At 36.2% G+C, this 15412-nt stretch overlaps 1 protein-coding gene across 1 annotated transcript in view; it reads right to left on the reverse strand.

Annotated features, from left to right (window-relative positions):
- Positions 1 to 3602: 3602 nt before the first annotated feature.
- myo5b (myosin VB) overlaps positions 3603 to 15412 on the reverse strand; it is a 43890-nt gene continuing 32080 nt past the window's right edge. The window contains 17 exon segments of the mRNA XM_042711450.1: positions 3603 to 4115; positions 4370 to 4444; positions 4540 to 4714; positions 4810 to 5104; positions 5202 to 5352; positions 5523 to 5612; positions 6193 to 6344; positions 6422 to 6553; positions 6638 to 6731; positions 7190 to 7397; positions 7590 to 7667; positions 10179 to 10261; positions 10813 to 11046; positions 12889 to 12957; positions 13586 to 13720; positions 13822 to 13941; positions 14017 to 14157. Coding sequence (XP_042567384.1) covers positions 3936 to 4115; positions 4370 to 4444; positions 4540 to 4714; positions 4810 to 5104; positions 5202 to 5352; positions 5523 to 5612; positions 6193 to 6344; positions 6422 to 6553; positions 6638 to 6731; positions 7190 to 7397; positions 7590 to 7667; positions 10179 to 10261; positions 10813 to 11046; positions 12889 to 12957; positions 13586 to 13720; positions 13822 to 13941; positions 14017 to 14157 — 2412 coding nt within the window. The 3' untranslated portion in view covers positions 3603 to 3935.

Raw genomic sequence — 15412 nt, forward strand, 5'->3', positions numbered from 1 at the left:
TCATGATGCCAGATCAGAAGTTATATGACAAAAATGTGTACAAAGACAGAAAAGTCCCATGTTGTGAAGAGATTTCTAGGCCTAGGATGGTGCAGCATCAGTGTGAGGAGGAGGGTTCAGGGTTGCTAGTGTAAGTACTCTCGAATGCGTCCGTGGGCGACTACTGCGGTTAACACACTGTAGCTCAGCAATGTTAACGTGAGAACAAGAAAGGAGAGAAAGCACACATACGTTTCAGCTCAGTCATTTGTGTTTTCCGCAGAAACAGTGAGACATCTTTTCCTTCTGTTGGTGCCGATAACCAGAGAGGTTAATAAGTCACCACGTGGCATTATTGGAGCAGAGTAACGTGGTGCAAAAAGATGTGACTAGCACTTTGAGTTGCATTGTAAGAGCCCCTTCCCCCTCCCCTCCGAAACCACACTCTATCGCAGTAGGCCCCTATCACACAAAACCATCTCACAACAACAGCATCGGTGGTTTCTCTGCATACAGTAGTATGTACCCTATTACCCTACAATCTACTATAACATACCATACAATTCTATTAATTCCAATGCACCTCCACTTTTCTCTCCTTTATCTTTGGTTGAGGTCGGGATCTTTGAGCTCCTATAAAAACCCCTGAAATGCAAGCAGGTGGTACGGAGGGAGGAGATGAGCAGCATTCTGTGGGAGACAATCACTTTATGAATGCACAAACTCATGTTTTTATTGACTACAGAAGATTTCAAACATGAGTGTATTCAACAACTGCATGCAGGTCTAAGGGTTTTTCATTTTGAAAATTCTGTATTATTGTCTTTTGGTTTATTGTGTTTAAGATGTTTTGGCTGTTGGTTGTGGTAGGCTATTTGTATCCACCAAATTTGTTGTGGTTCTACAAAAAAGTGAAAACTGGACCAAAACAAAAAAGAAAAAGCGGATACGGTTGGACAGGGCTTGTTAGCACTGGGCTCATATGTATGGGAAAAAGTGCACAGCCACATTCACAATAAAAAAAAAAGAAACAGATTGAAAGCGAACGTGACTAACAAAAAAAAAAGATGAACAGATTAAAAGATCTAATGAATTAATGTGAATCATATTCATATGTGGACAACAGGGACAAAATATTGACTTTCATTTTGATTCATAATCTTGAGAATAGTATGCACTCTGCATGTTAATAAATATAATATATATTATAAAACTGAATCTTACTACAGTAGATGCTGCTCATACAGCGTTTGAACTGATATACGATAAATAATACAGCTTTTGAAGTTAAAAACAACACTTTTGTTGTTAAAGTAATAAGGAGGACCCTGCTGCTTATAACTAATAACGTCCCTTAGCCGTGAACTTTATTCACAAGACTTCACTTAGTATTATTAACTGTAACGGATGGTATAAAGGATGTGTTCATGTGCGTGTTTTATCTTAGTTATAATTAAATGAAGTAGTGTGATATTTTGGTGCATAAAAATAAAGCTCGAATAAACTGCAGTTAAAGTTTATCCGACAGTGGTGGTGTGGTCTGCTTTAAAAAGTGTGAGTTTCGTGCTACAAATAGCATGCATAAATGTGAGAGAGTGCAAAAACCTACTTATTGTTTGAGTGTCACTGAAAAAAAGACTAGTTATATGAAATATATACATCTATTCTAACTTCGATGTATCAGGTGTTTAAAAGCAATAATTAAGACAAAGGCGTGTAATTTTTCAGTGCTTTGCTCTGACTCAACTCTAGATAAAATGTTACAAATATGGTCGGTAGAGGGCAGTATAAAAATAAAAAGAACATTATTTTGTGTATTTGGTGTAATGAAATGTGTTTATGCGGTTAATGGTTCAAAAAACACATTATTTTCCACATACTGTACATGATTGTTTCTCCTCTATGCCCCGCCTTCCGAAACGCATCGATTTTTAAAAAGCTTATCGGTCTGAAAAGCGAGGTGTACGCTGATTGGCCAACTATCCAGTGCGTTGTGATTGGTCGAATGCCTCAAGCGTGTGACGGAAATGTTAGGCCCCTTGTCATACTTTGATGCGTGTCCCGGTAAGAACACCGGCGAGATGAGACTAAACCAATAAAACCCATTAAAAAAAGGAGCCATTTGTTGCATCCAGTGGGGACATAATTACGGATTATAATGACTTATAATGTGTTTTTACGTTGCGTTGCATCGCGCAGCATAAACATAAACACATGTCTGCATTTGTGATCGGAGAAAGACAAACAAGTGCTACTCTACACTGCTCAATATGCAAAAATTAATACTTACAGTCTATGAGTCAGAACACAGGGGCCGTGTTTAAACGAGGCGTTTTAGGAGGGCGTTAACTTTTATAAAGAATATCTCTTTGCATTTGAGACTTAAGTCTTTGTAACTTTACAGATCTTCTTTATGCACCAAGAGCTTGTAACACTCCAAAGAGAAAGGAAAACTTGAAATCGCATCATATGACCCCTTTAAACCATAAAAACCAAGGGACTGTGGCACGAAAAGTCATTATGGTCAATGAAAAATGAATAGTCAAAAAATATACAATATATATTTACAAAATAATACAAGAATATAACTACGAAAATTGACAGTTTTTACTTTATTGGCATTGAAAGCACTATTTCCATCCAGAAAATGCAATACATGAGAATTTGACAGCTAAGTATACATTTTGAAACCTAAAACTTAAAGATAAATTTCCTCTTTGAAACAAAATACAGTATCCTGAATTGACATGATGCACTATTCTTGAGGAACAGCCCATTCTGTCAGCAACGTACAAAATGAGGGGAAAATTGTTGAGATTGTATAAAATTAAGTAAACAGTGCGTAGTTATTGCTATTTGATTGCACTTAATCATTTACAGAGCTGTGCAAAAGTATTAAGTAAATTGTGATAATTGCTTTCATTAAATAGTAACCTGGTAGTTTTGAGAATGTCTTTTCTGTACACCATAAAACTCATCTCAGTGTATATGATGCCTCATAAGAAACGTTTCTTCATTATACAGTACTTGCATATGCCTTCCAGCACATTCTAGATTCCACCAACAATCGCAGGATTATTTATATTGACAGAATATTAAATATCCCAGGCCAAACTCCTCTGATCATCCTCGTCCTCCCCTCTCCACATCCTTCAACTGGTCATGATCACTTTCACGATCGGCCACATTTGCTGGCCCTGTCATTCAGGGTCCCAAGTCCCTGCATCTGTTTCTTCAACATGTAGGGAGAAAAAAGCTTAAAAAGATCAATCCAGTCCAATCCAGATTGGTCACTGGCAAGAGCCACTGCAATGCAGAGATCTCCTGCTTCTTTTTGCAATAGGTTGTGAGAATGAATTTTGGCAGCCGATTTTAAATGTTCTCCTAGAAGAAAAAAAAATGAGATGGTGGTGTTTCTTCAGTGGAAGCCCATGTTTCTGAGATGAAACTGTGCTCCAGCACAAGCAAGGGAAATAAAAGACATTACAAACACAAAGAAATCAGTGCATACTAATACAGATACATAGACACATACATCTCGCATTAGTGTTTCAGTAGCCCAAAACCCTTTAACCCAAACCAAAAATAAACTTATTTAAAAACGACAAAATTAAAAATCACAGACAAACAAAACACAACCCAAATAGAGTTATATTTAACTTTCTATAACAATAGCCTTGCTTGTATTAATCTGGAGCCTAGAGAGAACTGGTTGAATGTTATAGAAGAAAAGTAAAGTCAAAAGGCAGACAGCTTATTTACACCTTCATCATTTAGACTTCGTGTCTCCTTATTGAAAGCGTGTCTCAACACCACAGTTAGTCGGTCAGGGAGATTGTCCGTCTTGTTAAATGTCGATACTGTAAATTCCACATGTGTGGTGTTGTTAGTATGTGGGTTAGGAGATCTGCGATGGGGCGCTGCAAGCCGCAGGTCAGATGGAGAGATTTGAGATGTCAGACCCGTGTGAGGAAGTCCAGGCTGAGGGAGGCAGGGATGTGTACGGTTTCCAGACTGAGCGCTGATGGAGAGAAAACAAAGAACACATATAAAGTGTATACAATCACTACCATCATTTCTATTCTATCTATTAGACCATTCAGCAAAATCAGAAAAAAGAGAATTAAATTAACAATCTCATTGAGAAGCCAAGTAAGACGACAATACTAACTTTATAACAACTTAAAGACAAAAAAAAAAACAAGAACAAACCTCCAAAAAAAAACATAAAACAATAACAAACTCCAAAAAAAAACATAAAACAATAACAAATAATAATAATAATATATATATCATTAATAAAAGTAATAATTAATCTTTGGGGACACCCAAATGATAGTGTGTTTACCTGTATTTCTCTAATGAAAGACACAGTGACCGTTCCTCAAACTCCTCTTATGAAAGACACAGTCACTCGTTCCTCAAACTCATTGAGTGGTGTGTACAAGTTGAGGATCTTCACAATCTGAAGTGAGAAGTAGAATAGCATTATTAAGTCAATGAAAAGTCAAAACAAAACAATGAAAAAAAAAAACAATGGAATGAATGGCAAATGTCTACCTGCTGCAAGCTGAGGGCGGTACAGAGCGAGCAAATGGCCTCTGCATCTTGGGAGGTCTTCTTCTTCACCTGCAGCAGCTGGGCGGCCTGGATAACAGGTTCCAAGGTGGCTACGGCTCCACTCTGGTGCAGATTCTTTCCTCTCAGCCATTCCTCCAATTGACTGATGTTGTACCTGAAACGAAACCAATGCGATTGCTGTTACATTCATCAGACATTTCTGAAGATATGACCCGGCCACGGATTTGCCTGAGAGCATCAAATGTGTACCTGAGCTGCATGCCGGTACTCCAAGAACAGACATCTTTGCGCAGCAGCAGGTTGTTGAGGGTCACTGCATTGATGGAGTAGAAGAGCTGGCGAACCACCTGCTGGCTGATCTCAGGGTCCAGGCCGTGGTCCGCCATGATGTTGTAAAACTGTCCCAGCTGCCTGACCAGGGCCTGTAGTGTGTAGCCCGCTGGACCTCCACTCTCACAGTCCAAACTAGAGGAGCGGTTCCTGTAGCCCATGGTCTTCACTCCGGCCAGGCTGGGGATGCTCTCGCTCTCAAGCATGGCAGAAACTGCCAAAATCAAATATGTATTCATTATGAAATATCAGAATGTGCAAACAATTCCATTATTAGTGTTTATATTGGTCCGGTGTCTCTCTGTACCCACCAATCATTGGTTGCATGATGCCTTCTGCTACTCTGACGAGCTGCTGATAGATCTGGATAGAGAGGTCACTCAGAACCTGCCGATACTCTGCCAGGTCAAAGTTCTTCAGGCAGTGCTCGTTCTGCTTGGCAGTGTTCTGCGTCATAAATGCCTATGACAGGAAGCAACAGCTAAATCATACCAGTGATCTAGACGGGGGTGCCTGAGGCTTAAAACTTTTCACACATTATCTATACTTAATGGCTGGTTAAATATGTTCAAATATGGTACTTGGAACTGGCTCTTACATTTGCAGCTGAAATCATCACAGTAAAATCTCACCTCATCCCCGCTGTACTGCTTCAGACAATGCAGAAGTCGACTGGTATTTGCCAGCCAGAAGGAGGTCATCTCAAAGTCATCATTGTTTCTCTGGAGAGAAGATAAAAAAAAGAGGGATGATGAAATCATTATGGGTCTATACATTACTGTTTTCAAGTTTGGGGTCAGCAGGATTTAAGTTTTTATTTTTTTTTTAAGTCTCTCGTTCAGCTAGGCTGGATTTATTTGATCATAAATACAATAAAACAAAGTAATATTTTGAAATATTATTATAATTAAAAACACTGTTTTCAATATATTCTAAAACAAAATTTATTCCTGTGATGGCAAAGCTGAATTTTCAGCATCATTACTCCAGCTGCGCTTCTTAATAATGTGGTGGTGAAACCATAATTATTAAATTGTTGAAAAACAGTTGTGCTGCTTAATATTTGGTGAATACTGAAATATTTTCAAAGTATTTTGAACAGTAGTGTAGCTGTTTTGAATTCTATGCCTTTATTGAAACTTTTGATCAATTTAATTCATGACTTCACTAAGCATCAAAAACGAATAAAAAATCTTCCATCAAATTATCTACAGTAGTGAACATTAATTTAGATGCTATGGTTACATACACAAAACATACATACAGTAAAGTCTTTGATGTGATTACATACAGTGTACATACCTTCAGGACCTTTTTGATGGCATTGATGCTTGTGGTAAGGAGTGAATGAACTTTCTGGTCGTCGTTGATGTAGTCGGCATGACGGATGCACATGAAGAGGATGTAGGCAGGGAGGCAGGGGACAGTGGCGGACACCACATTGGGCTTCATGTCTAAAGACGAGACCTGTGTGTTTATCCCAGCTACAGGACCTCCACATTAAAACATGCCTGCATGTAACCACACATACCTGTAATTAATGACTTGACCAACAAAGCCTCATCTTCTTTGTAGTACTCCAGCATGCCTTCAAAGTCCTTTTCTTTCCTCTGTACGGTGACCTGACGAGTCAGCTCTGGTCTGCTTTTTGTGGCCTGAGACACTATACGAAGAATAACAGCACATCAGCAAATGGCAATAAGTACAAGACAACGGTAAACACACAGATGAAAGACAGATGTTTAACCTTCCAGCTCCTGCACTTTCTTCATATAGATCCTCAACTGCTTCTTCAGCTTCTTCTCATTCTTCTCCAACTTCTCTACAAGTTCCTTTAGATCCTGGAGAACAATCATCATCATCAACTTGAGTGGGAATGTCAATATTGTGTGTTGGGTATAATGATACTTTACAGCTCTTTTTGAACCAATGGAGACTGCTTGTTTTATTTTTCTTATCCCAATGTCAAACAGAGGCTCCCTGAAATTGTCAAAATATGTAAAAATTCTTAAAATATGTTTTTGCAAACTGTTTTTTTTTAGACTGCTTGTTTTATTTTTCTTATCCCAATGACAAACAGTTTGTGTTTTACCATAAATCTAACACAATTCAGAGATTAATGCTTAAAGCAACACAAACAATTAGCCAATAAGTTAAGAAAAAATATGCTTAAATCAAATCTAGACATTTTTACAAAATAAATAATAAAAATTAAGACAATAATACTGATTACAAAACTTCTATAAAAAACAAGACAATAATACTGATTACAAAACTTCTATTTAAGACAAATTCTCACCACACTATCATTTCACTGGAGACTGAACCCCACCATATCCTCATGAAAGCTAAACTCAAAAAAATCTTCAAGAAAAATCTTACAAAATCTCCACAGCATTTCTTGCTTCTTCTCCAGATTGTCCTTCAGCAGTTCGATTTGCGTGTGGAGAGCCTCTAACTCATCCTTGTGCTGTCGAGACTGTGTCTGCAGCTGGGCCTCCAGCAGCCTGAACACATCCAAACATGCCACAATATGGTATAAGTGAGTGTAAACTGTCTATACACTTCAGTTAGCCCTCAAAACACTTCTCAAAAGTGACAAAAGTCAATATATGCTGATTAAAAAACAAAAACAGAGGCCTCGATATCGAAACCCAGAGTTAAACCTGGAGGGAAATCCAAGAAATTTAAAGCACAACCTGGCAACTTGCTTTAGACCCTGGTAGGCCAGGCCAAGCTCCCCATCTTCATTCAAATAACCCCAGTCTTGTGCTTTACTGGCGTCCGAGTAACAGAGAGCCAAAGAGACAGAGAAGCAGCAGCAGCAGACAGACAGGAGAGAAAGCAAAAGAGAAGAATGACATGACATCACAGCCAAAGAAAGCACAGCAGCAAGGCATATTTCATCCAGGCAGGTTAGATTAGTCTGTGTAGATGTCAGCTTGAGCATGAGGGCACATCTGAATTACCCATCTCCATTTCATCCATGGCTATTTCTTGGGGATATAATGTTTTTAGGTGAGCTGCCTGCCCAAGCAATGTCTGTAAGGAGATGTGGCACTCAAAGGAAATGAGAAATAGAGAAAGGACTTCTATTGTAGATTTACTCAAAGAAACTAAAAAATTCAAATGAGGAAAAACGCATGCATGAGAAAACTAAATGGTGTTTTAAAGTGCCCAGTCTGAGAAAAAGTCACACTAATTCACAAAAGACTTCATAAAAAAAGTAAAAAATCATCTAAGATCTGTCACTCTCGGTTTCAAAAGACCATTTTAAAAATGTGACAGAGAAAGAACACATCAATTCATAAAAACCTTAAAGTATACAGAACAACATTTTAAATACACTATTTAGATTTCAAAATAAACACTCAGTAAGTGCCAAATGGGGGCTAAAAGTAGCTTTTGTGAGTTCACAAAAAATGTACTTGCTAGCTGGTCAGTTTAAATCACAGTTTAAGGGGCGTTTACACAAAGTTTTCAGCCAAAAACGGGAAACTTTTTAAGCGTTTTGTCTGTTCGTTTACACGACTTTACACGACATTACCCACAACAGTGTTTTGAGGACTGAAAACGCAGAAGCCTTAAAAACGGTTTAAAAAGTTCAAGTTTTTGAAAGCGCCACCTGGCATCTTTTAGACCGTGGTAAACACCCAAAACGGAAATCTTCATTGGAAACCTTTACGTCTTGAGCATTACTGGTACGTGTTAACAGAGAGCCACAGAGACAGAGTGTAGCTAAGCAAGGTATCACATCTTAAATAACCATCTCCACACAAATGACATGATGGCAGGGCCAGTTAGTGTAGCTAAGCAAGGTATGGCAGGTTAGATTAGTCTGTGGGCACATCTGAATTACCCATCTCCATTTCACCCGTATTATCTTCAAGTAAAGAGGTCATGTAGCTGCTACAACTTTGGTTATTTCTCGAGGATATAATGTTTCGGTTTTTTTTTTAGGTGAGCTGCCTGCACAAGCATTGTCTGCAAGAAGATGTGGCACTCACAGGAAATGAGAAATAGAGAAAGGAGGGAAAACGCATGCATGAGAAATCAGATGGTGTTTAAAGCGCCAAGTCCTGAGACCACAGAGTACGAAAATGTATTCTCTTACAGGTAATGAGTACCTCATCTAACATCTGTCACTCTCTGTTTCAAAAGACCACTTTAAAAATGTAACGGAGAGAAAGTGTCATGAATTCAGAGCAGCCTGGGAGGATATTGGACAGTATGAAAGTTCAGATTTAACAGTGCACTGGTAGATTCAGTGCACTGGTAGTATAAAATTGCAATTTAATACTCAGAAAACAAAAAAATAAAAATATATTATCATCAAAAGTTCAAAAATTTGGAGTCAGAAATTTAATATATAAATATTTCTTAGCATAATAAAAGTCTTATACTGTTACTTTCAATTCAATTTAATGCATCCTTGCTGAATAGAAGTATTTAATCCAAAAAAAAAAAAAAAAAAAAAATTATATATATATATATATATATATATATATATTAGTTATATATGGGTGCACCAAAAATCTGAAAAACCCTTCATCTAGTTAGTTTTAGAAGTATCATTTGCTGCCCATAATATCCCACAATCCTTGAAAAACCCTTCATCTAGTTAGTTTTAGAAGTATCATTTGCTGCCTATAATATCCCACAATCCTGTGTGAGGTTCCTAAGCTGGTGGAAAGAATAAAAATTGTGTCTATTTTTTCCAATGTATAACTCAATTTCTACAAAGAAATAAAAAAATCATTGTCGTCACTAAATATGTTTTCGGTTATCTTTAAAGCTCACCTTTGTTTTAGATGATTAGACATGACACTGTAGTGCAACAGAATAGAAAAATATTTAAAAAAAAGTCATATTGACCTATTTTTGAATACAAAGTTTGATTTAGTGTGAATGCAAAATAAAGTTTCATGGCATAAAAATATGCATGGCTAGTAAATTGTCTCCAACTCGCCATTGGTCTATAAATTTTATACAAATATTGCAGATAACTTTTAAAATATTAGCTTTGAGACTGTGAATGCTTGTTTGAGGCAGCACTATACTAATTCATGAGAAGTGATTAGATCTCCAGTAATGTGGGCCAGAAAACAGAGAAATACCGCTGTAAATGAAAGCAGACAGAGCATGAAGAGCTGAATCGGAGAGCTGCTCTGGACTCAGATGAACAGGTCAATACCACTGATTCAATCTTCAATAAAAAAAGACAAATAAGCACGTGGAGAAGAGCTGATGAAAGCCTTTCATTATGTAGATTGGACTGACTGACTTACTTTTTTAAATCATGTGCATCAACAGTGTCTTTCGCGTCCACAGGCTTCTTGTTGTTGGTCCATTCTGATACATCATTGGAATCCTGTTTGAATGAAACAAATATATCAATAGGAAACAACAAGTGTATGTTTACAGATATTTTGATGTATTGAAGCATTCTTCAAGAAATTCGTTTTTTGTCTTATGGACACTCCCTTTCAGCAACTCATAAATGTTACACACTGACACAAATATAATGGCAGGTGCAGGTTTTGTAAAGCTCAGACACACCATCGACAGACAGGCAGGTAAAGCCATTTTCACTAGCAGTGCAGGTTTTGTAAAGCTCAGACACACCATCGTTGTAACGCTGAACATTCCCTGAACTTAAATTACTCTGAGCTCCATCAAAGCCCATTATATCCCATCTTATCCCATGCAATGTCTCCATGTCTGATTGCTTTTATAAAAGATAAAGAAGCTTTCCATTCAGTGCACCCTGATGTGATGCTAATGGATTAGAAAGTCTGATATACTACAATAGCTACACACAAAAATAAAAAATATAAATAGTCAAACTACCTCCTTTCACACAAAGATCAAATTTATAAATAGTCAACTGAGGGGTGGTGATGTTTTCAGACTCAAAATCACGATTATGTTCTCTAAAATCATAGTTCACTACACGATTCTTGAGAATGAGAATGAGGACTCCTCCTTGCGCACATCCAGCTCCTCATTGGCCGTTTTGAGCTGATTCAGCAACAGGTTGTAGCCCTCTTGAAGCTCATTGGATGAGTTGTTATCAGAGGCCCTGTCGGCCACCGCTTTCCTCAACTCGTTCAGGTCATTCTTCAACTTCTTATTCTCAGTCTCAAGCTCTTGCCGCTGCAAACAGAACAAATTTCATGAACACAGTCTGAAAGAGGGTAAATAGTCCTGCATTTTGTAACACTTAAAGGATTTATTTTTATTAAAATCCATCAAAAGTGACCGGAGGCAAAAAGTTGTAAAGAAGCGTGAATGAATGTGTGTTTGTGTGAGAGAAAGAAACTTTGAAACAGAAAGAGAGTGACTCACAAAAAACAAGCAATTCTAATTGTAGGAATTTTATCCAAGGAGATCTAACACCCGCAGCTAAAGCTTTGATCAGACACAGAGCGTTTGAACACTACAGAACAAGAACCATCAGCAATTATTATATAAGCTCAACGTGCAATGTTGGGGCGCTTTAAGAAACAAACAAATCAGTTACGTAATTCTACTGCCTTGAGCTCCACATTCAAATGCAAAGCCAGCAGATCAACTTTTGGCTCTAGTGTCTTCATTCTTGTACTTTGTTCTCTGGTCAAATATCCAAAAATTAAAACTCAGCCTCCTGTTTTCAACACAACACCCCCTCGCTCACAGATAAATAACTAATTCCTAAAATAAAATTTTAAACTGCTTGTGAGGTATCCACACATGATGGAAAAAATTAGATCTGACAAAAAAAAAAAAAAACTTTAGGAGACAAAGGATTAAATATGATTTCTTAAAAAGTATAATAGATATTATAGATATTACATACATATATGTTTGTATAATTTAAAAATTATTATTAAAAATTATTATATTACATAATAAAAATATAATATATAACAAATAAAATTATAATAGATATTATAGATATTTTATATATTAGATTATACTATTTTATAATAGTTAATTTTCCATCAAAATTTTTATATATAATTTTTGATTTAATATTATATATATATATATTAAATCATAAATTATATATATAAATTTATATATTTTATATATATATATATATATATACATACACACACACACATAATATAGGCATTTTATGTAAAATTTTTTTAATTTAAATATATATATATGTATAATACATTATATATATATATAGCAAAAAAAGCAAGAAAGTTACATTTATATAAAAAGTCATGAATGTAATTTGAAAGAATTAATAAATATATTTGCATTTATGCATTTCTTAATACTATTCATATACATTGTATCATTTTTACAATAAATAATATTTATGAAACAAAGACATAAAAGCAAATTAGAAAATGAGAAAATTAAAACATAAAAAAATCAAAATAAAAAATAAAAAAAATCTCACATAAGAACTTCAAAGTCTTTAAGGTCAAAAGACTGTTGAGAAACAGGAATGTTTCATTGCGTTTGCTTAATATAGTAATTTATTACTTATAATATTACTATACACACAAAAAAAAAAACAAAATTTAAAAAAAACACAGATCGATTCCCTTCCCCTCCCCCTCCTCTTTTTGACTTGACATAGAACTATTAAGAAATCAACTGGATCTTAGAACAAAACCATACTATAAAACAACTCCACATATCTTTCACATCAATTTCATTAAATTCATATAAAAAACCACTTTCAATACCAAAGAAACTTATCAAATCTTAAATTAAAATTAAATAATTAAAAAAACAAAAAAAATAATATTTGAATGCAATGCAAATAGATGAACGAAAATAAAAGCAAAACATCATCCATGTGCCTTCAACTCTCTAAAAATGCCCTGGTCTTAAATTTCTCCATCATTCCACTCACCCACAGTTTAACAGGCAGAGCGACCAGCATCAGCAGCAGAGCGGCCCCAGTGCAGAACAAATCAATAAGCACCAAGACAGACATTTGACTGGAAGCAGAGCGGCATGACCAACACACTGAGCTGGACTGACTCTTACCTTCAGACTGTTGTAGGCCAGGTCTGCGTTTATATCGTCCTCTGACGTGGAGCTCTTAGGCTCATTTCCCTATAAGATAACAGAATGAACGAAAAAAAAAAGTAAACACAAGCTGACTGATAAAGCAGAGGACCATGCTGTTGCAAGTTCAGATGAGGGAACATCAGAAAAGATAACTGGTGTTTATGACTTTGTTGTAACCTACGGCCAAAAAGTGGGAACAAAAAGTTTAGCAGTCACTCAGGTTAAGTTCTGTTGTTAAAACTGTCATGAGAATATAAAGAGAAGAGTATCAACACATAACAATCAGCAAATCTTGATTATTTAAGATTATTTTTATTAACGCATACATTCACTACCTCAAAAACCCTATCAAATGATAAAACAGTCAGTTATCTTTCCTTTGTTGACATATTTCCAGTCAAAGCCAACAGACTTTAGTTTAAATGTCATAAAATATAAAAATCAATTACTCAATTTATATATTTATTTAATAAAAATCAATTACTCAATTTATATATTTATTTAATGTATTTTTGCATTTATTTTGTATTATTTTCTAAAAAACATGTTCTATTTTGTTTAAAACTGTCTGCATTTTAAATTTTGTTGTTAAAATATTTCCTAGCTTTTGTATTGTTTTGTGGCAACTGTGAGAAGAGTATAAAAGCAGAAAAGACATGACAAATGCACATGCCTTGTGTTTGCTCAGTTCCTCTACTTTCTCTAGGTTGGTCTGCAGCCTCTTTCTTTCCTGCTCCAGCTCTCGGACACGCTTCTGTAACTTCATGAATACACTGAGGTCCATGGCAGCCTTCTCTATGCCCATCTCCTGCAGGAAGACAAACCAAACTGATGCTCATCCTGAAGTGCCTTTATACCCTTTTCAAAGTCTGCTGGTGTATATTAGCAGATTCAATGAAACAACTTTACCTCCACCTGCTGGATGGTGTCATCAGTGTCTCCCGCCTCTGACATACTGATGGAGGTGTAGTTGGAGTCTGAGCCCAGACTGCTCTGGTTAGAGTGGTTCCTCCGGTGGCCGGGATGGAACTACAACCATAAAGATGTTACAGACAACAGTAAAAAGCTAATTCCTGAAGTTCAGACTCACTGTCAAAGCCATACCTTCGTGGAGGACATGTCCTCCTGCAGATTTTCGTATCTCTGCTCCAGTCTGGAATATTCTTTCACCAGATTCTGATATCGTTGCCTCTCCTCATCCAGTTCAACCTGCAGACGGATCTCTTTCTGAGACACATCGCCTCCCTGACCTGAAAGACAAAACAAAGGCATTCACACACAGAAAAAAAAAAAAGACAGAGCCAGACAATCATATTCACAAGCTGAATATTTCTGTATCACTTGTGCGAAAAACGTATCTTTCTCATAAATTAGGATTTTTTTTTATTCAGCATCTAAGGGTATGAAAAACTGAAACCTCTTTTGATCTATTTTAGTTGTGAGATCCCAGTTTATTTTACGTTCACACTACAGGTTTTGTGTTACCGTGTCCACTTGAATATTGTTCAATGTAATAGAAATGATGATAACACTTTTATCAATCTTTTATTGATCTTCGGCTTGATTGACATTTTATCGATCAATAAAAGCTCTTTATTACTCTGATGGAAGACCTTTGAGCATCTATGTGCAAGTTACAAAATGTTCTTGATTCTGTAATCTCAAAAGAAATAAAATAAGCACATCCTCTACATTCAAAATGCATATTATAATCGAAACATCACCACCAACTTAAAGCAAACCCTACTCAACTGTACTCAAAGTTGTATGTACAGTGTGAAAGCCTACAATCACATTCTTTCTGAAAGAGCTATAAGACGTATGGCCTGATAGTAGTTTGATAAAGCAGCAATCCATAATTAGGAGATAATTATCATACCAAGATAATGGTATAATAAACCTGTGACATTGTTTCCTTTGACCCTTTTATTTGAAGCAATCACTTGAGGAACAAGTGAAGCTCCATAAAGACATACTAGAAATATGATAAAAAAAAAATTTAATTTCTTTTTGTTTTAACTGTTATTGAAATGACAAAACAAAAAAAGTATTTCAGATGTTAAAACTTATGGTTATTGAGAATTTTATCTGATTTATCAATACCACATGAAAGCTTGATTGTGCCTCCAGCTTTAACCGTCCTATTTACATGAATTGCACAAGACTTTTCTTTAAAGGGATAGTTCACCTAAAAACGAAAATCCTGCCACCACTTACTCACCCTCATGTTGTTCCAAACTAGGGGTGTCGTGATATACCGGTATTGACAATAACTGTGATATTCAAAGCAACAATTATCGATATCGTGTTAATTTAGTGTGTGACATATACCGGTATTAGCAATAACCACAATATTTAAAATGAACAGTTCTCTTATGATAACACCACATGTAAATACTCCAGCGCCAGTACCTGGTTGAGCTCCCAGGTGGCAGTATTGTGCCTTAACGCTGACACTGTCACACAAGAAGAAGACGCAGCGCTCGCAGCGAGGAGAGCC

This window comes from Cyprinus carpio, chromosome A21 (genome assembly GCF_018340385.1).
Source record: "Cyprinus carpio isolate SPL01 chromosome A21, ASM1834038v1, whole genome shotgun sequence".
NCBI lineage: Eukaryota > Metazoa > Chordata > Actinopteri > Cypriniformes > Cyprinidae > Cyprinus > Cyprinus carpio.